Source organism: Myotis nattereri (assembly GCF_964212035.1).
Source record: "Myotis nattereri genome assembly, chromosome: 4".
In the NCBI taxonomy this organism is placed as follows: Eukaryota; Metazoa; Chordata; class Mammalia; order Chiroptera; family Vespertilionidae; genus Myotis; species Myotis nattereri.
Window position 1 is genome coordinate 77,990,133 of NC_138079.1, and position 24,131 is coordinate 78,014,263.

Sequence of the window (24,131 nt, forward strand, 5' to 3'; positions counted from 1 at the left end):
TTTCTAACTCTCTATCTCTCTCCCTTCCTCTCTGTAAAAAATCAATAAAATATATTAAAAAAAAAAAGAAAAAGAAAAAATAAAGAAAAAGTGGAGAGAGACTCAGGCTGAAGATCCAAGGAATCAGTCAGCCTGCCCCACCCCCCACAGATGTTCTCTTTCTTTTACTTGCAAGGTGATACTGCCCCAGAAGTTAAAATGCTGAAGTTTTAATGAGCTGTACATTGTATTTCAGGATATCCACTGCTCTGTACATGTAAAGGATTTTAAGGAAAACTAGAGTTAGAAACACATATTCCTCATTAAGGAAGGTAACTATGGTTTTGTATTTATTTGAGAAAGTAATCATGCTGAGAAAAGAAAAGAAACCAGAAACTTCAGGCTGGCTGAGATTGCAAATACGCTGTCCCCCTTATGCTCTCTGGGGTGTTCATGAATCTCCCTCTTTGCAGTCTCTAGAAGTAAAGATTCCTGAAGCCCCTAGCCTCACCCCCTTTTTAAACATTGTACTGTATTTTCACCACTTGCAATGGATTTGTCTTCATCTTCAAACAGATTCCAATAATCCCCTCAAGGTCCCAAATATGTGTGTTCGACTCCAAAGTTTTTGGAGCGTGAAAGAAAGTAGCTGTTTGAATAAATTATGTATAGTCTCCTGTGGACTACTGTAAATTAGGAGTAGAATGGGCCACAAACAACATGGAAAGACATGAATGGAATTGGTTCTTTCAAAGAGAAGGGAAATTTTCAGTCTATTCATGAGAAATGTGGATACTTCTAAATTATTCAGTTGAACCAAATGAAATTGCCATTTTGTAGGTCAAATGTGGCCAAATATTGGCAGTTCCTCATGGTTCAATTTAACAAATGAATTGACCCGTTTCTCTTGAAGCATTAACAATATGAACCTAAAGAATCGTAGACTCAAGTAGACTGATACTTTGTAAATTTTAGTTGTTTTTTTCCCACTTCCCACCCCAAGCATTTATTCTGTGAACCAAGAAGGCAATGAATGCAAAACAAAACAAAATAAACCCCTAAGAATATTGAGAGGGGACAGATTATATGAATAATCCTGTTTGATATTCCTAGATAATGAAAAAGGGCACGTTTGTATTGAGTAAAATTCTTATATATTATCCTGAATTATTTTCAATGCTCATGTGAAAACATGACCAAGTTTCATCTACCATAAATAAGCAGCAAAATCAAATTTAAAAAAGCTCCAAACCTAAATATTAGTGGAAAGCTAATCCATGTCAGCTGAAGAAGAATTTATTGCTTATCAATAAGCAATAATCCAAAACCTATTTGGTTTATATGTCAGGGCTTACATCGTACTTTACTCTTGTGCAGTTTTTGTAACATGGCCGAGGTAATTTCTGAGAGGACAATGAATGAGGATGACAACATGATACAATATCATTAGCAGTTAATTACCAGAGACACACATTAATCATGACTATGTCAGGGCTCACACTATGAGAATTGCAATCACGCTACCAGAGGTGCCTAAGAAGGTTCTTCCGTGAAGGAGCATCTTGGACTAGTCATTTCCCTCTAGTTACATTCTTCGGTGTAAATCCGCTAATGGGCTTTTATGTTTTCTGTGTAAGGCACCTAACAGTGTAGATTCTCAAGTGTCCTCAAAAGCAAGTTAAAGCTAAACTGGGACTGTTGCCTTCTCAGTTAGAGAAGTTTGGTTCCAGGTAATTTCATATTACAGCGCTCATGCTGTGCCAATAATAGATGCCAGATGAAACAGAATACGCATGTTAACTTTTAAAGGATGCCCCGAGGCAAATACATATTTTCCTTACTCTATGCAGCTGATTTCTGATTGGCAAAGTACAGCATCAAGATCAGTCATAATCTTTCCTTGTTTTCTTATTCCTTGGATGAAAAATTTAACCACACAAATTCTCAAACCTGATATCGAATTAACTTCCAAGATGTTTCTGTACTCATTTCAACAGTGAGTCAGAAGAGAGTTTGTGTTAAATAACGTGTCATCTCTAGCCACTTCTCCGCTGAGGAAAAGTGGGTGACACTGCAAGAGATAGGAGACTTTGGATGATTTAGGGTGAAGATGCCTTTGGGCCTGCTGTACGCCTACGCACTTTTGCTTAACAACTCCAGTTCAGGAAAACCCAGAAAAAGGCAGGCTCTCTGAGAGAATGTTTGACTTCCCCACAGGTGGTTTAGGGTGCTTTAACACAATGGCACTCAAAGCACATGTGAGGATGAAGTGGAGAAATTCTGAGGTCTTAGAATTCCTAGGAGGCTTGGACTCTGGAAGTGAACAGCTAACTGTGGATTGCGTCCTTCTATTTGAATGCGACTTTAAGTGGTACTCGTCGGTTGAACACTGCTGCTAACTTTGTGTCCCAGATTTGACAACCTTCCCTTGTCTTCCAAAAATGGGCCTCACTTGCCTTCTGGTACTTTCTTTCATAAAGGTCCCCATAAAGCCAAGCCCCTGCCGCTCCCACAAAAACAACAGGGGTCACAGTCCCATAAAACTCTTCAATCAGAAAACTACCCCAAAATAAGCTTTATTGCAAGAAAAGTGACATATTTGATACATAGACCTACAAAAACAAGACCCAAAACCATAAGTTTTTCCTCACAAACACTTGATTACAAATTTACACTGTTTTTTTTAGTTATTAAAACAAAAGAACCCCAAACTGGATATAACTGGTGACTAATCTTTGGTCAGCACAGGTGTGAGAGGAACAACCCAGCGCCTGCATGAGCTTTGGCCATTTCACATATGAGGTTTGGTCACTGGTCCAGGGACAGGTTCTTGGGTTGAGAAGAACATGGGAGACGTACTCTTATTATAGCACATCTGGTACAATATCTTTTTAAATGACTAAAGCAAACTAAAAATCAATTCATTGTACAAACATCTTTCATACACAATAGGCTATGATAAAATGAGGCATATGGTGTATAACTACAGTATTAATGAAAATTCTAAAAAAAATGGATTTAAAAAAACAACATATATTCCTTGGCTGTACTGCATGATTTGTTTGCACATATGGCAATCCTGAAATAGCTTGAACATAATAAATGCACCATTAATCTAAGACAGCACCAAACACTACAGAACGCCAGGTGTTCCTTTTCAAAGGAACGGCAGTTCTTCAGCTGCCTAAGTACCACAAGTACGCAGCACACCCTGGGTACGAATGAGGTGTTGTGGGGAGCACATGTGCTTCCTTGAGGTTATGAGAAGGAAATACAGTACGGTTTGGCCTGCAACGCTACTGGTCTCACAAGCAGTCAAGGTATTTTGCTACAGTGTTGTGCTTCATCTTCATTGCCTGGTGTGTCTGGTGATGTGAAATATCGTCACAATGAGCTGCTCTGGCTTTGATCTCCTTCGTAAAGGAGTGAATGACACTTCCGTCTTTTAAATTATTGATTACACTGCCCATTCAGCTCTGCAAGGCTTTCTTTAAGATAATCAGATGTGTACCAGTTGGACGACTGGCAGAAAACCAAAGGAAACATCTCTTGAATCTACTGAATTTTTAAAAAGCACCTCTAAAAGAAATAGCTCAAATTTATAAATCTAAAGAAAAACAAAACAAGTGAGTTTCCCTTTTTGTTTACATAGTTTGTTCATTTCTCCATATATTACTGCATTAAAAATAAATAAACATCTATATTTTTTTTAATTAGCAACTATAGCAAAATACCCAAAGTGTTACAGACTGCTAACAGGAAAAAAAAAGCTCACATTATTTTTGTGCATTTAGTGCCATATGCTGATCTCTTGAACATTTACGTTTTTGTTTTTTTTTAATATATTTTAAAGTGAAGTTATATAAAAAATACAGTAACCACGGTTGCCTTTGTACTCAAATCTTTGGCCACACCAGAGTCTAAATTATCCCACCCTGTGAGGGTCAACATTCTGAAGCTGAGACAGGGAGGAAAGAAACAAAAGTTGTCTTTTTTTCCTCCTTAAAATTAGTCATTGATTCTCAAAGGCTTCTGAAGGCTGGCTGTGCAGGGATTTGAGCCTGGAACCAAGTCTGCAAGTGTTAATAGAGTTGAATCTGCAGCCTCATTCTGAGAGCCTCCCCGAGTTCCCCTAGGAGGTAGTCATCCTCATTGCTGTCTTCCAGTTTCTTAAGCTCCTTCTTCTTGTAGAGAGGGATGCTCGTGATTTCCAGTGTGTAAGTGCCAGGCACCGGCTTCCTCTTGGCCGTGTGCAAGTAGCTGAGCCCGTTCCTTTGGTGGATGCGGAAGATGCCATCGTCATTCCCTTGGGAGATGACATAGCGGATGTGGTTGTTGAGGGGCTCGATGGCGGGCATGAGTTCCAGGATGTGCTCCTTAGAGCCAAGGCCGGAGAGGTTGAACTTCATTCTCATGGGGCTGTCCATGTCCACACTCTCCAGGCTGATCTGTTCAACCTGAAGAAAGAGCAGGAAATGATGTGGGAGGAGCAGCTGCAGCACAGGAGAGGACCCGGAGGGGGACTGGCTGCTGGGGCTGCAGCCACAGCAACAACCTGTTGCTCCCCCTTTCTGCACTTTAAGGAGTAGTGCTTGGGAAAGAGGTGACTTTAGCTTCACGTGGGCTGGGAGCAAAGGTCAATTCCATAGTGTGTGTCCTGTAAAGCTCTGGGCCTTAACCAGGTGACGTTACAGGGCTGAGCTTACAGACAACATTCACATTTCAAATTTTTCTGATGAGTTTGTGGAATACCAGGCTTCTTAATAATAAAGATAATTTAGAAAATAATTGCTTTTTTTTTTTCTTGCTGGGGTCAAAAGAAGTGCAGCTGTTATCCACCAGCAGGGACTGTCCCCAGAGGAATCTGCACTCAGAAGGCTTGGCTTGGTTTGTAAGGCCCACAACACACAAGCGGAGTGCGGGAGTGTGTTTGCTAAGAGCCCTTGGTGCAGAGAGAGGGGACTGCAGTCCTCAGGGCTCAGATTTGAATCAGTGGGGCAGGGACCAGATAAACCAAGTCTCACTTGATCAGAGGGATGGGAGTTTAAGGATGTTATCTTAGTAAAATAAATAACAAAACAAGAAACAAACAAAAAAAGACAACAACCAATGCTTTGACTGGGCACCTGTTGGCTACAGTGGCCCCGAGTGCCCATCAGTGTTCTGACAGACTCACATCCCAAGTCCCACATTGGGAAGGTTTCACAGAATTTCTGGATTTGATGAAAATCTCAATCATCATATTTACCTCAGTGAGGTACCTTAGTCTATTTAAGGTAGATGTAACACTGGCCTATTTATTATTATAAAGTAGAATCATAGACCTTTTGGCTAGAAAAATCTCGTTTTATAGATAAAGTTTCTGAGCAAGTTGCCCAGTTCACACAGCCAGTTAGCTGTTTTTGGTGGAGGAATTTCTCAGTAACATTCACTGAAGAGGGTGGTGCTATCCCTGATCTTAGGGAAAATCATCATCATTTCTAGATATTACAAGTGAGATTCACTGAACAGGTGTAATATACATGCCAGATACCATTCTAAGCACTTCACAGTATCAACTCAATTAATCCTCCCATCCCCCTTCAGCAGTATTTTTATTCCCATTGTATAGGTGAAAAAGTTGAGACAGAGAGAGGTTAGGTAAACATGCCCCATGTAACGTGAGTAACAAGTGGAGGGCCAGGGGACAGTCAAAATCAGGCAGCCTGTGGCCCACCCCTCAGACGTCTCTGCTAAAGGCCATTTACGACCAAGAAACACCAGCAGCAGGCAATTTAGATATTCAGTTCTTTACAAACTACAAGTTATTTTGGAGATATCATCTTATGGGAGGAGGAGGAACACCTAACTTACAAATGTCACAGAATAGGAGACCAGACCTACATGGCTTACCTACTGAAAATTAAAATCAGCCTACTTTACTATAAATGCATAAAACAGAACTGGGCACATTTAAAATAATTTTTTGAATCATTTCAAATAAATATTTCTAGGTGGGCATCTTATTCCCTTTGGCATAAATAAAAAAAAACATATGACATGTGAATCTTAAAGTCTTTCCCCACCTCCCCGTCCTTGTGTTTTGAGCTAAAAATCAACTTATTTTATTTACTTGTCTCTGCCATGTTGAGTCCATTAATTTAGCCATTAAATTTCAAGCTAATTTTAGCTTCACTGAGCCTGAAACCTACATAAAGGTTTACTGCATCATATACATGACTCCATATGGATAAAATCTGATACAAAAGTGAGGTCTACTCACAGCAGAGGGTTCGGGCTCATGAACACTTCTCTTCTGCCTGCCTTCTTTCTTAGAGTAGCCGTTGATTTTGCACTCATAACAGGCTTCCGGGGACAGAGCATTTTCCTCATCCACCTCTGTGTCCATTGGCAGGTACTGCCCTTTGTTAAATCCCATTCCTGAGACACAGTGGCTATTTGCAACAAGAAGCAAGGTGTTGTTAGATTTTATCCTTAACTTTGACTATAGCTTTCCAGTGGTAGAGCAAAGACTTTTCAGAAAAAAACACCAACAAAGCAAAATCTAAGCTCATACAAATAAAAACCTAGTAGTCTCTGTAGCTCTTTTCTTTAACACTTCATACACAAGATTTTCCCTTATTTTGAACAGCAAAATTCTGAGAGTGAGTGTTAAGCTTCCCCCAATTTTTTTCTTTAATATACCTTTTAAACTTAAGCATAGTTGGTATACAAAATTATACTAGTTATATTAGTCTCAGGTGTGCAATATAGTGATTCAGCATTTGTATACCTTATAATGTGATCAACCCACTAATTTTAGTAGTAATCAGTCATCATACAAACTTATCACAATATTATTGACTGTATTCCCCTTCACCCTTTTCAGCAATCCCCCCATCTCCCTCCCCTCTGGCAGCCATCCTTTGGTCTCTATTTCTGTGAGTCTGTGTTTGTTGTTTACATTTCACATCTAAATGAAAACATACATTATTTTTCTTTCTCTGTCTGACCTATTTTACTTAACATAATATTCTCTAGGTCCATTCATGTTATCACAAATCACAATATTTTGTTCTTCATAATGTTCCACTTTGTGTACCACATCTTTTTTTATTCATTCACCTATCAATGAACATCCAGGTTGTTTCCATGTCTTGGCTATTGTAAATAGTGATGCAATGAGCACAGGGGTACCTATATCTTTTCAGATTAATGTTTTCATTTCCTTTAGTGGCATCCCCAATTTTTAATCCCAATTAGATGAAGCACTTGAGTGTAGTTAACTGGGGAAAGCAAAAGCAGAGTATGAAGTTCTGAGAGAGTGCTAAGAGAAGTCCTGTTCACAACAAAGCTCTCTGCTGTAATGACTAAGATTTCTCAAGTCCTATTTGAGTTAGTGAAAGAGTCAATGTCTAGAACAGTGATGGCGAACCTTTTGAGCTCGGCATGTCAGCATTTTGAAAAACCCTAGCTTAACTCTGGTGCCGTGCCACATACAGAAATTTTTTGATATTTGCAACCATAGTAAAACAAAGACTTATATTTTTGATATTTATTTTATATACTTAAATGCCATTTAACAAAGAAAAATCAACCAAAACAATGAGTGTCATAGGTTTGCCATCACTGGTCTAGATCATGCCTTTTGTTTCAAGTATTATTATGTAACAACTAGAGGCCCAGTGCATGAAATTTGTGCAGTGGGGGTGGGTCCCTCAGCCTGGCCTGCATCCTCTCCAATCCAGAACCCCTCAGGGGATGTCCGACTGTCTCTCACAATCCGGGACTGCTGGCTCCTAACTGCTCGCCTGCCTGCCTGATCGCCCCAACCACCTCTGCCTGCATGATCGCCCCTAACTGCCCCCTTGCTGACCTGATTGCCCTTAATCACCTCTGCCTCGCCCCGCACCCAGGACCCAGGATTCCCTCCTCTGGCTGGTCACAGGCACCCAGGACCCGTGGGCGGGTGGCTTCACCTGGGTCATGGGGCAGGAGGCTTGTCCCTTTCCCAGGCTGCAGGTGCAGGCACAGCCACTGGTGTCTAGGACTGCAGGGCAGGTGGCTTGTCTTTCTCCCAGGCTTCAGCCTGGCTGGTCCCCATTCCTCTCTCCCCAATGTTGAGTGTCTGAGCAGTTATCGCATGATGGCGTGAGGGCGTGATGGCATGAGGGCATGACAACCATTTGCATGTTAACTCTTTATTATATAGGATGGTGGACAGATGAGTCCACCCCCCTCAGTGCCTGTCTCATACACTGCTCTGAGGAAGAGGACCCTGAGTGACTCCTCAGTTCCCACCTTCCATGCTGTTGAGCACAGGCTGCCTTGATGGAAGGAGGCAGGTGGCCAGCACCCCAGGCCCAGCCCACAGGGCTTGAGAGGTTGCACTTGGGAACGTGTGATGGGCTGGAGGAAACCCAGCCCTGTGGAGCCAGCCTGGCACTGAGCAGTGCCACACCAATGAGGCAGGTCTTCCATGGGCAATAATATAAAGCCTGATGAACCAAGAGAGGGACACACTAGGAACCACTAGGCTGGCACCTGTCAAAATTCATAGAAAAATCTAAGAGAAGCCATTTCCACTTGTGCTTCACAACCCAGGTGTCTACAACAACACGTAAGCTGCATTTTAAAATATCTGCTAGTCTCTGGCCTTGAGGGATCTGACTGAATGAATTCAGGCCTTTATGCGGGGCAAGGAAGTGCTGTTTGTTTACAAGTTCAAGTCTTATGCACACCACACGGGAGGTAATCCTGCAACATGGGTATAACCCATACGCCTTCTTAGTGCTTCTCCCTCCTATATCCTAAGTGACCAACGCTTTCGTCTCTTGGGCTTCTAATCACCATTCACTTCCTTGCAGTGCCAGGCGGCCTGAAAGCCTGAACTCAGGGAGGAAACCTGAGTTGGACCCACCCTGTTGGACCTCCCTTGCTTTCCTGTGTGCGAAAGGATGATGGCCTTACCCTTGTCCCACTCTGTAGTACCCAGGCGGGCAGCCACAGAGGTAACCCCCCTCCGTGTTGGAGCAGCCGTAATTGCATGGGTTCTTGGAGGATGAGCACTCATTCACGTCGTGGCAGGCACTGGAGAACTGGTCAAAGGAGAACCCGGAGGGGCAGGCACATTTGTAACTCCCCAGGGTGTTGTAGCAGGAAGCAGAGCCACAGGCATTCGGATTGGAGCATTCATTCTCATCTATGACAGAAAGTAAGAAAATATTATCTGAGGTGACACGGAGGAGGGCCTGAGTCTCAAAGTACCTATGATTTCACAGGAGAAAGAACTCTACAACAGCATTTAAAAAAACATTTAGTCCAATGGCTGACTTGCAAAGTATGTGAAAATAAAAAAATAAAATGCCCAAATCCAACAAATCCTCCTAAATTATAGCTGTAAAAAACCTTGCCCAACACTTTTTTTGTTGTTGCTGTTAATCTTTGCCCAAGGATATTTTTCCACTGATTTTTAGAGAGAGGGAAGAGAAGGGAAGAGACAGAAAGAAACATTGATGTGAGAGAGACACATCAATTGGTTGCCACCCGCACTGGATTGAGCCTGCAACCAAGATATGTGCCCGTAACTGGAATTGAACCTGGGACTCTTCTGTCCGTGGGTGGATGCTCTATCCACTGAGCAAAACCAGCTAGGAAATTACCCAACACTTTTATATAGTTTGTGCTGTTTATGAATCTGCTGGCAGCCCTTTGGGACAGGTATTTGCAGTTTGCCTACAGAATCACCCTTCTATTCTCTTAACAGCAGGGTAGTTCACCAGCCCACACCTCAGATGAACAGATTCACAGGGACAGCAGATTACTCACTGTGCGGCTGTGGGAGCCAGAAATGAAGAACCACACTAATGGGGGTGAACTCTTCGGGGTGCTGAAAATGCTGTGGTGTTCCTGGTGGCATACTCGTGAGGACATACTAAAAACCATGAACTGTACACTTTAAAAAGATGAATTTTATGGTATGTGAATTATATCTCCGTGTTAAAAAGCCTACATCTGTATCTGTATTTGTGTCCTTTCTCCCAGCAATCCCCAAAGCCTTCATTATATTGTAGATGGAGAAAACATAACAATCTAAATACCCTAAGTGAAAATACTTGAAATGAACATTATTTAATTGGGTCTATTGAACCAACAATCAACATTTACCTGCGTGAGGACCCCTTAGGTGCAGACTGTGCCTTCTGAGACTGCATCCAGCCATCAGCTGACACCGACATTCCTGGCTTCATGACTAACATTAATACTTTAAATGCCTGACAGCAGGATAATTATGTTATACCTTCAGTTGCATTTATCATTTTAAATTCAAAGAGTGTACTTTTAAATTTGGAGACTACAACTTAGCTCTTAACTGTCTGGTTGATATATAGCCCCTGGTTGGGCTCCTTCAGAGTTTATTATAATTCAAATTTCACCCTGGGCACAAGTCACATCTGTCCTGTGGGAAGTTCTTTCAAATTCTGTGACTCCAATGGAGCACAGTGTGTCTGTTTACTTAATATGTGATAAGTATATGTTTCAGGCCACGTGGGGAAATGAGCCTATTTGCAAGAGAGCGTGCGCCTGGAACACAACAGGCAGAGGGAAGGGCAGAGCGGCATGGCTCAGGGAGGTTATGGAAGACGCAGATGGCGTCTCAGCGAAGAGGCCTCTCAGACAGGAAATTAAACTCCATTAAGTACGGCACAGAGGTTACTGAGAGGGTAGATGTTATTAGGTACATTTTTGTTTCATGATTATAGTTTCAGAATTAAATCAGACCGCCAAATGTATAATTCTTAATCACTGGATATAAAATCTGCTATGATTACCTAATATGTACCAATTCTTAGCCTTCATTTCATGGGAAGGAGATATATAAATAAATTCATAATAGCTAAGCTACCTGTGACATAAATATAACTGCCATTTTATTTCTGCCACAAATGCTCCTCTGATTTTATAATTAAATCGGACGTTTATATGCACCATTTCTCTCCCAATGGAGAATGTAAATTAGGTTATAATTTAACAAAATGAACTTTCTATGAATATAGTATTAGACATTGTGTTAAGTAGAAAATGTACCAGGAAAAACTGAATAATTGAATAAATTCCATTTTAACATACCAATGACAAGAAAAAAATTTAAATATATAATGTTTTTGGAAGCACCATTATATATTTCATGTTTATATGCTATAAATGTATATCATAGTATAATTTTATTAGACTTACGTAATCTGACTTTTAAAATGTGTTCCTGTGTGAGAAATATTTTGAGTTGACTCAAGCCTCACCAAGCTATGTTCAAATTATTTTGAAAGGGCATAGAAGCAACTGGAAGTTACTAACACTAAATAACTAAAAGCTTCATATATTAAGACATAATTTTTCTTCATATGCAAATGTTAATAATATTCACTTATTTTCAATTCTGAATAATTATAATGCTTGCAAATATTGGAGAATGTTACCTACATCTGTATAATCAATGCACCAGAATGGGATAAATGTCCTATGGTAACTGGCTGGAAACTTCTCAAATTATTCCTTTGAACTAAAAGCTTTTGTCAGTATTAACACTTACAGAGAAATGTCATTTTTCTTTCTTTCTCTTATAAAGATTTTTAGAGAGAAAGGAAGGGAGAGGGGGAGAGAGAAATATTGATGTGAGAACAAAACATCCATTAGCTGCCTCCTGCACACCCGCTACTGGGAATCAAGCCTGCAACTCCAGCATGTGCTCTGACCTGAATCGACCAGCAACCTCTGGGTGCACAAAACCATGTCCAACCAACTGAGCTACACCGGCCAGGGCAAGAATTGCCATTTTTCTCAAATTGAAAGTAGTATTAACAGCACTGTAGGTTTTCAATTTAACAGTATTTAAATAATCTGATGCATTAACTAGCAGTTCTGTTCCTTTACCAGGAGATCCCAGATAAATCTATTTGAAAGACTTCATTCTCTATCTCCTCTCAGTCATTGAATGAAGATATTCACACACATAGTGACACATAAAAATGATTTGTGCCTTTTAATTTGCACTTTGTCATAATTCTTGTTGCTTTTATTAGTTCCTGATGGGCTGTATAATGCTATTCTTGTTACATATTTCTGTTAAAATTCCAACTGTGTTATGTGGATTCAAGGCAAGAAAGTCTGCAGTTTTATTAGAGACCAACTGGGTTCCTCAACCCTGCACAGAAAAGTCTAGAAACTTTCAAATAAATGTCTGTTGCCTCTTGCTCACTCAGGGACCTGCTGCTTACAGGTGCCCATTTTAGCAGAGCAAGCTCACAAAAGAATACTTATAGTTGGGGATATCTGCTTATGTGACTTTAGTTTTGAACTCATCTTTGAAAACATTTATCCTTCTGTCCAGAGGGTCCCTCCCAATTAGAAGGCACAGGGGCATCTGGCTGGACTCCATTGTGAGATGTTCTGGAGTGACTGCCTTGCTGAGGTGCTCAGTCGAGGAGACCCCACAAAGGGGACCTGGGATATACCACACAGTCTTGATTCTAAGTCAGACCAAATTTAGTAAAAGCCTCCGTAGCTATATTTGCACTAGATGTTTACAGACAGAAACTTCAGGAAACTTAAAAACTTGGAAATTGAGTTCATACTCTACACATAATCCTATTTCTATTTATGACTGCCTTAAAAAGAAGAATTCTATATAAGCTGACACGTGAAATATTAGAGGATCATTCTTTTGCATTTAGTTTCATAGAATTAACCAAGAAGTCCATTTTATTTGCTAAATAAAGTACTGGACATATGTTATGAACAACACAATATAATAAAATTGTTTTACACTTTTAATAGCTATGTAAAAAAATACCATTCTCTATATTTTGAACAGTGTGCCCACACTTTGCCTCTTTATGAATCAAGATATCAGGGCATAAGGACTTTTGCAACATATTTTGTTTTCTTTTTTTCTGTAAAGAGAAAAAATAAATTACACTTTTGAGATTATTCTGGTTGATAGCCTAACTCTGTGGTCGGCAAACTGCGGCTTGTGAGCCACATGTGGCTCTTTGGCCCCTTGAGTGTGGTTCTTCCCAAGCCTTAGGAGTACCCTAATTAAGTTAATAACAATGTACTTACCTATATAGTTTACATTTAAAAAATCTGGCTCTCAAAAGAAATTTCAATCGTTGTACTGTTGATACGTGGCTCTGTTGACTAATGAGTTTGCCGACCACTGGCCTAACTCATCATTTCGACATCCTTTAAAACTGTGTCCTTAAACTCGTGATCAGTAATAGTGTTTGCATTTCCTGCCATGAGGATGTATCCGTGGTGTGACCTGGCACACAGCCATGGAATAGTTGTGACTTTCAGAGTTGGTTCTTCTCCTTTGAAATTTATCTTTTGTTTTGTTTGTTTTTTCTTAATTCACTAAACTGTCATTTGAAATTTCTTGTGAGAAGACCATAAAGGATAAAATCAGATTAATTGAACGAGTAGCCCGAGCACAGTAAACTATCTGAAGTACATGTGGGGTAATTGAAATCACTACAGAGAAACAGGAAGCACCCTGCCATCTCCCTGCAGTACCACTGTCCTCCTTTCTGCTCCATTGTGTTAGCATCTAATGTCACAGGGTATTGGGTGGTGTGTCTATGAAGTGTATTCAAATGGAACCAAGAAGTTAGGCGGGTAAGTTAGCTGGTTACTCAGAGAACGGTGCTCTCTTTGATCAACCTCTCCTTAAAAGGAGAGTTTCCATGACGATCATCAATGCAAGAAATTGAGCACAGTGCCTACTAATTTGATTTTACAAACACTTCTGTCTGGAGTTTTTAATGGTATTGCTGTAACTACTATTTCTACCTTAAAACAATTCAGCTCCTTCATTACATCTATGTGACTGGACAGCTCAGATATATGATCCTCATTAAGTTGATCTGAATTCCTTTATATTTGTCTGAGGGGGACAAAAAGCCCCTGATCTTGGCAAATGAAAATGATGATTCTTAACACAATCTTCAGAAACTTAAACTTATACCTACCAGAACATTAAAGTTTTTATAAAAGCTCCAGTTGCATTACTGTTCAGGTACTTAAAAACCATGTTCTCATTGTGGGTATTTTCAAATATACACAAGTATAAAGACTAGAATAATGGATCAGTCCTAAGCACTGTTTTATTAAGTTCTAGGATTCAAAGGTTACATAGAAACAGCAACCTTTATTATTTGTTCATTTTACTTAAAGCTACTTTAAGGTCAGAAAAGCAGATGCTATGTAAGAAGTGAGTGCTCACCAACACACTGATTCCACTGGTAATGCTGAATATACCCTTGAGGACAACCACACCTGTAGCCTCCCAGGATGTTCTGGCAGCCATGCTGGCACCTATGGTTTCCATCACATTCATCAACATCTGCAAAAACAAGCCCAGCAAGATCTTCAGGTAAGTTTTTTCTACTATTCTTAGATACACTCCAAACACAGCCTGGGACAGCTATTATCAGGGGAACAAACAAGACACAAAGAAAGGCTGTGACTTTTCCAAGTCACATGGCTATTAGTCAGTGGTGGTACAAAGACTGTTTCTGAGATAAGACTTCATTCTTATACTATCCACCAGACCACACCACATCAATGCTCTAAATAACATTTAATTTCATCAACTCAACCACAGCAACCACAAACGCTGTGCATTTTGGATGGATTAACTTGCAGATGGTCTGATTTATTTGGTAAGTGATATAAATATATTTGCAGTACATTTCTAGTAGATTCAAAAGTGATTGACTCTAACCTTCATTTTCAGGAAGATACCAGCACTAAAGAGATACCTAAAATGTATAATTGTTTTGCCTGCCAGTGTGGCTTAGTGGTTGAGTGTAGATCTATGACCTAGGAGGTCATGGTTCAATTCCTGGCCAGGGCACATGCCTGGGTTGCAGGCTCAATCCCCAGGAGGGGCCATGCAGGAAGCAGCCAATCATGATTCTCTCTCATCATTGATATTTCTATTTCTCTCTCCCTCCCTCTCTCTTTCTCTCTGAAATCAATAAAATTTAAAGAAAGTATAATTGTTTTGCAAGCAGCAATTTTTTTTATTACCATTCAAGATTAATTAGAGGCAAATTTTAAGTATTTAAGAATGTTATTTTTAGACACGATGTGGTATTATTACACATATGGAATAATTTCTTTGTTCATACGTGCATACTCTTTTGGAATGACAATGAGGCTTTGAAATCTACCCATAAAGAGTGAAATAAAATTGGCATGTTTGATGTGTATGTAACAAATTTATATGGATAATTAATAAATGGTATCTTATGTGGATAGTCACAAGCTGAACTCACACGTGGCAAGCAGCTGTATGTTCAGAATACTTTCAAAGTCTCAATGACTTCAAATGTAAAATATTAAAGTAGAAAAATTTAAAACTAAATTTTTCTTGGTGGCAAATTAGATACATATATAAAAGCCCTATACTATTTATAAAGAGTATCTTAAAAACTTTGAATATATTTCTAGAATTCATAATAATTTATTTCTTTTAAAACTTTTCATTATTGTTGAAAGTATTACAGATGTCCCTCCCCCCCCCCCCCCCGTTAACCCCCTTCATCCCACACCCGCCCCTCTCAGGCCTTTACCACACTATTTTTCGTACCCATGTGCTGTGCATATATGCATGTAAGTTCCCCAGTTAATCTCTCCATAATCTTATATTTCTAAGAATAAGTAGAGGGCGACTAAAATAAATAAAACACAAACTGCCATCTGCTAAAATCTATATACTTAGCAGCATGCTTTCGATACATTTTTCCAGTTCTCTATGACAATTGGTTCTTTTTCTTACACTTAATTTTATACATTCAGGTATCATAGAACAAAAGTCCTCTCCCTTTTTTTTCCTGGTACAGTATACTCACCACTGTAAACCATATTAGGTATAGAATTCTTTTTCAGTTCAATTCTTTTTTAGATCAATAATGAAGTAAACAGTTCAGTTACTTTAGAAGCCAGTTTGTACTCACCAAATTTTGTTTCAGCATATAATTATTCTGCCCTCAGAATAATTATGGAAACTTATGAACAAAAATAAATTGCTGGGTCCTAAATTTTTAAATATATTTTTCTTCTTTTGAGATGATCAACATTTCTCATTTAGTGGCTCGGGAGGAAAAAGAAAACAGCATGCTGTATGTGATTAAGGGTTTTTGAGCAAATAAACTCACCTTCACAGTTGAGTCCAGTGGCATCAAGGGAGAACCCTCGTTGGCATTCGCAGCTGAAGCTCCCAGGGGTGTTCTGACAGATCCCCTTTGCTCCACAAAGGGAAGGCTGAGACCCACACTCATTGTTGTCTAGCAAAGACAAATTATTACATGATTCAAATTTCACTACATAAAGTAAAAAGTGACCTATGAAAGGCTAAGTTTCCCAATGTGAAAAGAGCACTTTAGGGAAATAGATGCCAGTATTCACTGTCATATAAAGGTAAAAGTAGGAAGAAAGAGTGTATTTCAAGAGATGTGAAAGTGGAACATATTTTGAGTTGACCGAGGACAAGGTTTTCAATAATATGACCAAAAGAGCCTTAACATATGTGTCTTCTAACATTAAAAACCCCAACATGTTCATTAGCATGGTCCAAATTACAGTGAACCTTTGATCAGATTTTATCTGAACACATATTTAAAATGCAATATAAAGGCACTGCTTGGAAGATGCCTACTGTGTGTGTGTGCTCAGACTACACAGTATAGGTCTTTTTTCCCTTTGAATGTTATCCCTGAGAGAGAAAAAAAATCACTATTATTAGCAACATTTTTATTTAATTTTATTTTTTAAATATATTTTTATTGATTTCAGAGAGGAAGGGAAGGGATAGAGAGATAGAAACATCAATGATAAGAATCATTGATTGGCTGCCTCCTGCATGCCCCCTACTGAGGAGGATTGACCCCACAACCCAGGCATGTGCCCTTGGCCGGAATTGAACCTGGGAACCTTTAGTCCGCAGGCTGACGCTCTATCCACTGAGCAAAACTGGCTAGGGCAAGCAACAGTTGTAGACCACTAATTATGAGGAATTGGTTCTAACTATAAGTACTGAAGACATTACCATTTTAAGTACAAGTTTTATGCATCTATCAAAGTTTGTAAAATTTCCTATTTGTAGTTTTGTCTTACCAATACATGCAGTGTGGTGCTGGGTGAAACCAGGTGGACATTTACAGGTAAAACCTCCCAGAGTGTTGACACAGAGAAACTGGCAATTGTGCTGTTTGGTTTGACATTCATCAAGGTCTGAAATGAGAGAAGCCCATGCAAATCAGAGCAGTGGTGTCTGGATATGCATCCTTTGTTGTGAAGCCACACGAGATGTTTGATCTACTGGGAATATTCTGCCAAAGTTTTTGCTGGAATTTTTATAGGCTTCAATATGCATATGACAAGCAGTTCTTTTTTTTTCCTTTTTTGACAAGCAGTTTCTTTTCACATACCTAAGCAGCATAAAGATTATGGGCTACTGTGATAGACTGATGAAGGTGATACATCACACTAAGTTTTCTTAAAATAAGAAATTGAATGAAGGAATCACTGTGGTTTCCATGAATTGTTCTCAAAGTTATTATTCAAAGATTATAATTCTTGTATTGAATGTACAGTTTAGTACATGGCTGGTCACTTATTCCTATTAAGGGAGAGGGTTAAATAAAAATAAAACAGAATTTTGAAACTGATGTAGGTCTTAACGCAAACATTGAGTCAGGGTCTCGGGTTCCAAATGAAGTCACCATCATAAACACCAGAGGAAGCAAAAACACAGCATCTGTGACTCTAGTCATACCCGGAAGTAACAGCTGGACTGGACTGACAGAAAACTCAAAATGTGATTTTGGTTAGATTGGAACTTAAGATAGAAAAATATATTTAAATACATTTACAAAGCAATGTAAGATATAAACAAGATTAATTCATTATTTTAAAGTTTAAAAACACACACGTTTTAGTTGTACTCATTATAAATGTGCAAAATTAAACTGACTCATAATGGTTCACTAAATAGGTACAAGAGAACAGTACTGCTTGCTATTTTTTTATTTATTGGAAATAAAACCTCATTTTCTTGAGCATAATCTGTATTTCAAAAATTTAATTAGACAGGAATTTCCTCAGTCTAATAATTTCATACTGATGAGATTAATATAAAATTCAATATATGAGTATAGTATTGGAGCTATTTTAATTATCTAATTTAGTTTGATAATTACTTTTAATACTAACAAAGCAAAAAAATTTAAATTTAACAATTCATTTTTAGACTATGGCAGTAATAAAGATAGTTTGTAGAAATGAAATCTTAGATAACAAAAAAAAAATCTCATTTTAGTTATTTGTCTTAATCTCTTCCCTCACCAAAATTAATTTGTTTTAATTTTATTTGTTTTTTAATGTGTGTGGGTTACTCTAGGAAGCAAGCCACTGCAACATGGGTTTTAATTTTGCCTGCCTCCTACCACGTGTCCTTTATTAGAATTTTCTATGAGTAATAAAATGGTCACTAAGAAAATGAGATTGAAGGAGGTGCATGTGGCATAATCCCCAATTAGCTAAATTTGAATCTGAAAGAAGAGACATAGACAAGGGTCATAAATGCCAGAAGCTCTTCCCCACCTTTGCACGTTTTCCCATCCTCCTGCAGGACATATCCCCTCGGACACGAGCACTGGTAGCTCCCCTCGCTGTTCTTGCAGATGAAATTGCATGGTTTCGGGGACTGGGAACATTCGTCAAGATCTAAATCAAAGTGATGTGAAGATTAAATTCTTGGTAAAACTAGCTTCTTCCCTCCCTCTTTCTTCTTACTTCATTCATTTAGCTTTTTTTCTTCAACTTAAAATGGAAAACAGCCAGGGAGAAATGATGCACAGAACAATTTTCCCTCAAGTAATGCACTGGTTTACTTTGTAGATCAATCTATGGATCTTGGACAAATACAATATCTTGACAGTTGACCAAGGTTAAAACACCCACTCAATTCTTTAGATTAATGTACTTTGGTTTACAATTTGAGAGCCATAAACTTAAACGCAAGAGTTTAAAAACATTTTTTGACATGTAGATGTAGCAGAATTTCTCTTAAACTCTCCAGGCTGACACTCCCTGAAGTAGCTTGTGGGGTCACGGACTGTGCTGGAAATCTTCCGCTTGCCTGCCAGGTCCAGTCCTCCCCCTAGTCCATGCTGCTCATGGGCCCAGGAGCCTGCTCTCTTGCTCTCTGTCTTCTGGCTGGTCCTTGTCTCCTCAACTCTTTCCCTGCAAGGTGGGCTCAGGCTGACTGAGTCATGGGATCAGAGTCATAGCTCCTCTCAAGGCATCCCTCTGTGTATAACTTTCTCCTTCCAGGTCCCAGCAGCCTCTCCCTCCCTCCTTTTGGTCCAGGAGTAGTATGGCCCTAGTACACAGCACCCTCCCCGTGGTTCTGCAGACACTGTCCACACCACTATAGATGGTTCCTTTGTTAATCCCTCCTTAAACTGTCCTCATTCGACTATGCCACCTTTTTTTCTGCTAGGACTCCAATTGATAACAAACAATTTACATTTCCTCCATAAAACATATTGATTGATACCCACAGAATGCTGAAAGCTCATGGTTAAGAGCCTATTCTCCATTACTTTCATGCCCAACCAAGTGAGACAAATGCTTACTATGAGTCAGTTTGTTTTTTCTTAACTTTTTCATGCCAGGTGTGCTTTATTAATGAAATAGGCAATTTAGAGAATATCATGTTAAGTTGATGAATCATAAAGGAGAAAATATTTTTTTTCTTTAATGAAAACAAAGTTGAATATTTTGGGAAGACTCAATAAAGGCAAATCACCTTTGTCCCCAAACTGTGATAGAATCACGTGGGTGAGACAATAAAAAAATTAAATTAGAAAAAGAGATTGTAAAAATGTAGGAGGTTTCTGTACTGAAACTGTTTTGCTACTGGATATTATGCAAAAACCAGCAATGAGAAACAAGCACAAAGCATTCCCTCTTTATATACGAACACACACATCCACAACCAAAATCCCCTTTCTCTCATCAAAACAATGACAAATGTCATTTATACATCTAAAATTAAAATATAAAGTGTTGGAAGTTCATTTTTTATAATTGAACAGTTCTGTGTCCCAAATGATTGGACAAGGCCTCAGACAACTACGATGATACCAAGAGCCACATTACTGAAAGGAGTGGCATCATTTTAATAACATGTACATTGCAGAGCTCCCTAATAAAGATACTCTACTGACAGTAAGTGACTTGCAGGAAACAGTAGCTGACAAGCTCCCAGACACAGAGATGTCCTGCCTTACCTACACACGAAGTTCCGCTGATGTCTGTGGTGTAGCCCACCTTGCAGAAGCACCGGAAGGAGCCCATGGTGTTGATGCACTGACCATTGGTGCACAGGTTCGGCATAACCTTACATTCATCAATATCTGTGGCCAAGACAAAACCGAAACCAAAACCAAGGAGAAGTCAATATATATTTGAGGTTAAAACTGGTTAGAAACCAAGAAATTTAAGGAATCGACACAAGATAATTAACAACCAACATTCATGGTGCCTTTTCATCATTCAGACGAATGGCAACATGGAAGGGACATAAAAATAATCTGCAGTGATGGGAAGAGATAAACAAACGAAGACTGTGTTGAAAGCCCTGTTTAAGTTTACTCATTTTGCAACCTAAGTATGAATTATTTTGGGGTGAATCTAGAAAACTTTCTTTGTGAAGTTCCACTAATTTGGAATTTCTGATAATTTCCCATGGATTGGCTTCAAATCTGCACTAGCCTTAGACTCGAAAGAAAGGGATTTATTAGCAAATAATCAGGAATCTGTATAGGGATAGAGGAAAATGGTATTTTTCAGGAAATTAGTTGGTTGTACAAAAGAAATGGAAACCACTAATCAATTATGAGAGTTGCTGTTTTGTAAACATGTTAAAACAGACTAAATTTTGGTGCACACTCAAATAAATAACATTTATTTGAGTCAGTATAGTTTGGGGGTTACAAGAATGGCCTTTGGGGGTCAGACAGATATGTTCCATTCCTGGGTCCATCCCTTAAAAAGGGTGTGATCTTGGGAAAATTACTTGTTATCTTAGCTTGTGTTTTGTTACCTCATCTGTTAAAATGGGAATAATAAATTTTACCTCTTAGATTTGATACAAAGTCTCAAAAGTATTAGCAAAAAGCATATACAAACACATACATAAAAATATTTTAGCGATTATTATTGTACTAGAGGCCCAATGCACAAAATTCATGCAAGAGTAGACCTTCCTTCTCCCAGCTGCCGGCACCAGCTTCCCTCTGGCACCTGGGACTGGCCTTCCCTCACAGCCCTGGCTTCATCTGAAAGGTTGTCTGGTCCAATTAGCATACTATGCTTTTATTATTATAGATTATTTTTATTATTATTTTTCCACTTTTCCTTCAAACTAATCCTAATGAATGAAGTTCACTGTTGGATAATATGCACCAATTTCCTCAACTCCTTACCTCTTCCATCAGTGGTGTATCCCGGGCCATGAGGACATATCTTTTTGTACTGGGCAGTTCCAGGAAGTGGGCAAAGCTCACACTGGTGACCCCAGCCTCGCCCCCCATCGCAGCAGCATTCTGACTTGGTGACGAGGTTGCGGCTGCTGGATGCCATCTGACACATCGTTTGTAATACCTCTGCAAAGCAGAGTCCCTGTCGATTGTCTGAAATGACAGCGCAGTCAATAGGAATCAATGTCATGGAACTGACACTTCATTATCTTGAACTTCAAATTAAACAGGACAATCAATACTTTCATTCTTAGCTATAACTTAACAAGGTAAATATTCTTTGATATGAACAGTCACACTAAGATGGTTTAACAATCATAACATTTTGTTGGGAGTTAAGTTCATAAAGTGTTCTATCACTATAGACAGTTTGTTAAATTTGGACAAAAAGTGACACTATATTTTAGAAAAATTATTTTTCTTTAATCCACCAGCAACTAAGTGATAGTAAACTACCATTTCTGTAGAATCCAAATAAAAATCAAATTATTTTCCTTTAAATAAGCAAACAAGTATCAGAAGTTGTTTTTGAAAAGAAAATTCTAGACTATGTTATAAATTTGGTAATATTCAATTTAATCTCTTTTAATTTCTACATCTAAAAGATGGTTCAAACATTTAGACCAAGTAGATGTTTTTAGAACAAGGATAGGGATCTCTCTGATGTAGAGAGGCAAGAAATCATTAATATGGTTTTTATGAACCATCCTAGTGAAACTGTTAATAATATAAAAAGAAAAGACCACTTTTTATATCTGAAAAGGCTTATGGTTAGTAAAGGTCTAGACTGAACAAACTATAGATTTTCTTGACTAATAATTTCCTAGGATTTAAAACAGATGACATCATTTTGAGAAAAATCTGATGTAGTTGAAACATGCTGTTTTTACACCAAATCAAATGATGAGTAATCTTATTTCTCTTGGTTTGCCTTACGTTTTACTATTCCATACTTTTATACCTGCTCATAATGTACTAAAATGGCTTATAATATATGCATTATAATACAACACAATGTTTGAGATTTATATTTTCCATAAGAAAATATTTTCTAAAACATTTTTCTGTACCATAAAATAAAATTTAACCTTTATTGCATTTTTAAAATATGGCCTTTACTTTAATATCAATTCAGCAGAGCTTACCACACATTAAAAATATTTTCTTTTGGAATTAAATCATCATCCCCTGATGTAAGTTTTACTAAAGTCACATTTTCCATAGACTTTAATTAATATTAATCTTGGGAAGACTATTTAAAATATTATTTATATGACACACAGATGTGCAAGTAACGCACATACTGACAAATACGTCATTTTAATAGGTGTGTATCTTCAGGAAGAGGTATGTGGATTACTAAGATTGAGAGATTTGTTTAGTAGACAAGGATATATATGTAGAGCTTTTCTGTGATGACATCATAAAACAGATGTTTTATTTACCAAGTAAAATACACGCATGTATCAACTTACCAAGGCATTCAGTGCCTGAGGAACTTGATTGAAATCCTTCATTACACTCGCACCTGTAGCTCCCAATAGTGTTAACGCAACGCCCGTTTTCACAGATTCCTGGCTTGGTCCTGCATTCATTTTCATCTTTAGAAAAATAAATAATGTGAATAATGAATAGATTATAAAATTATAATTTAAAATTACCTTATAATGGATTATATCTTGTTTAAAACATCTTTACTAAAGTACTAATATGATGAGATAAAAACTAGTCATGTGTGAATACTGATTTATTTTCAACTTTAACTCATCTTCCAGGTGGGTTCTTTCTTAACAAAGTGTGCTCTTCCTCCTTGTCCCCCCTTGCAGGGACGGGGTGGTGTTTGATGAAGAACTGGAAAATTGACCTCCAAAAGGGATAGACACCAGACAAGGAGGAGAAGAATCTTGGGGAAGAGGATGTCATTTTTGTGCTATCAGAGAAAAACTGGGGCATAGGGGTGGTAGGTGCTAGGGAAGGCTGGTGAGTATAAGAGCAAATTGTTTTTTAAAATTCTCCATACACCTACTTATTGTGATTATTTAATATTTTGTAAATTTTGTTTGAGGTTTTTTTCCCCCAACACTATGTTGTTAGGAGTGTAAAAAAGTGCAAGACAATGAAATCTTTTTGATAAACTGTTTTTTTATATATTTTTAAATTTTCAATTTATTGGTTTTTATTTTGCATGTGCTTTCTTTTTTTTTTTTTTAGCAATTGCCTTGAATATCTTGTTCCAATCCTTTATTTTTAACCTCTCTCACATTTTGATTTGGTACATTTCTTGTAAAAAGCACCAACCTGGATTAAAATTTTTTTTAGAAGTACATTTATTATTAACCAGCCATTTCAACTACTTGTATCTATTATGATTACTGATATATTTGAATTTTACCTGCCATTTTACATTGTTTTATATCTACCATGCTATTGCCCTCTTCTCTCAATATTTATTAAATTAGTCTACTTTTCTATGCCATCCTCTCTCATCCCAAACTCATATTTGGAAGTTATAATCTTCTTTCTATTCTTCTAGTGGTAACTCTGGGACAACTTCAATACACA

The 24,131-nt window shown here is 38.3% G+C and overlaps 1 protein-coding gene and 1 long non-coding RNA gene across 2 annotated transcripts in view; one reads left to right on the top strand and one right to left on the bottom strand.

Annotated features, from left to right (window-relative positions):
- Positions 1–2,541: 2,541 nt before the first annotated feature.
- Positions 2,542–24,131, bottom strand: part of FBN2 (fibrillin 2) — a gene marked incomplete at its 5' end in the record, with an annotated part of 254,497 nt that continues 232,907 nt past the window's right edge. The window contains 10 exons of the mRNA XM_081088909.1: positions 2,542–4,436; positions 6,242–6,413; positions 8,929–9,160; positions 14,240–14,359; positions 16,179–16,307; positions 17,137–17,253; positions 18,625–18,747; positions 20,319–20,444; positions 21,516–21,722; positions 23,045–23,170. Of these exons, the coding sequence (XP_080945035.1) occupies positions 4,062–4,436; positions 6,242–6,413; positions 8,929–9,160; positions 14,240–14,359; positions 16,179–16,307; positions 17,137–17,253; positions 18,625–18,747; positions 20,319–20,444; positions 21,516–21,722; positions 23,045–23,170 (1,727 nt within the window). The 3' untranslated portion in view covers positions 2,542–4,061. The remainder of the gene's footprint in view (positions 4,437–6,241; positions 6,414–8,928; positions 9,161–14,239; positions 14,360–16,178; positions 16,308–17,136; positions 17,254–18,624; positions 18,748–20,318; positions 20,445–21,515; positions 21,723–23,044; positions 23,171–24,131) is intronic.
- The window catches only part of LOC308517666, a 45,134-nt gene continuing 44,433 nt past the window's right edge, over positions 23,431–24,131 (top strand). The window contains exon 1 of the long non-coding RNA XR_013995860.1: positions 23,431–23,549. This is a non-coding gene — a long non-coding RNA (uncharacterized lncRNA). The remainder of the gene's footprint in view (positions 23,550–24,131) is intronic.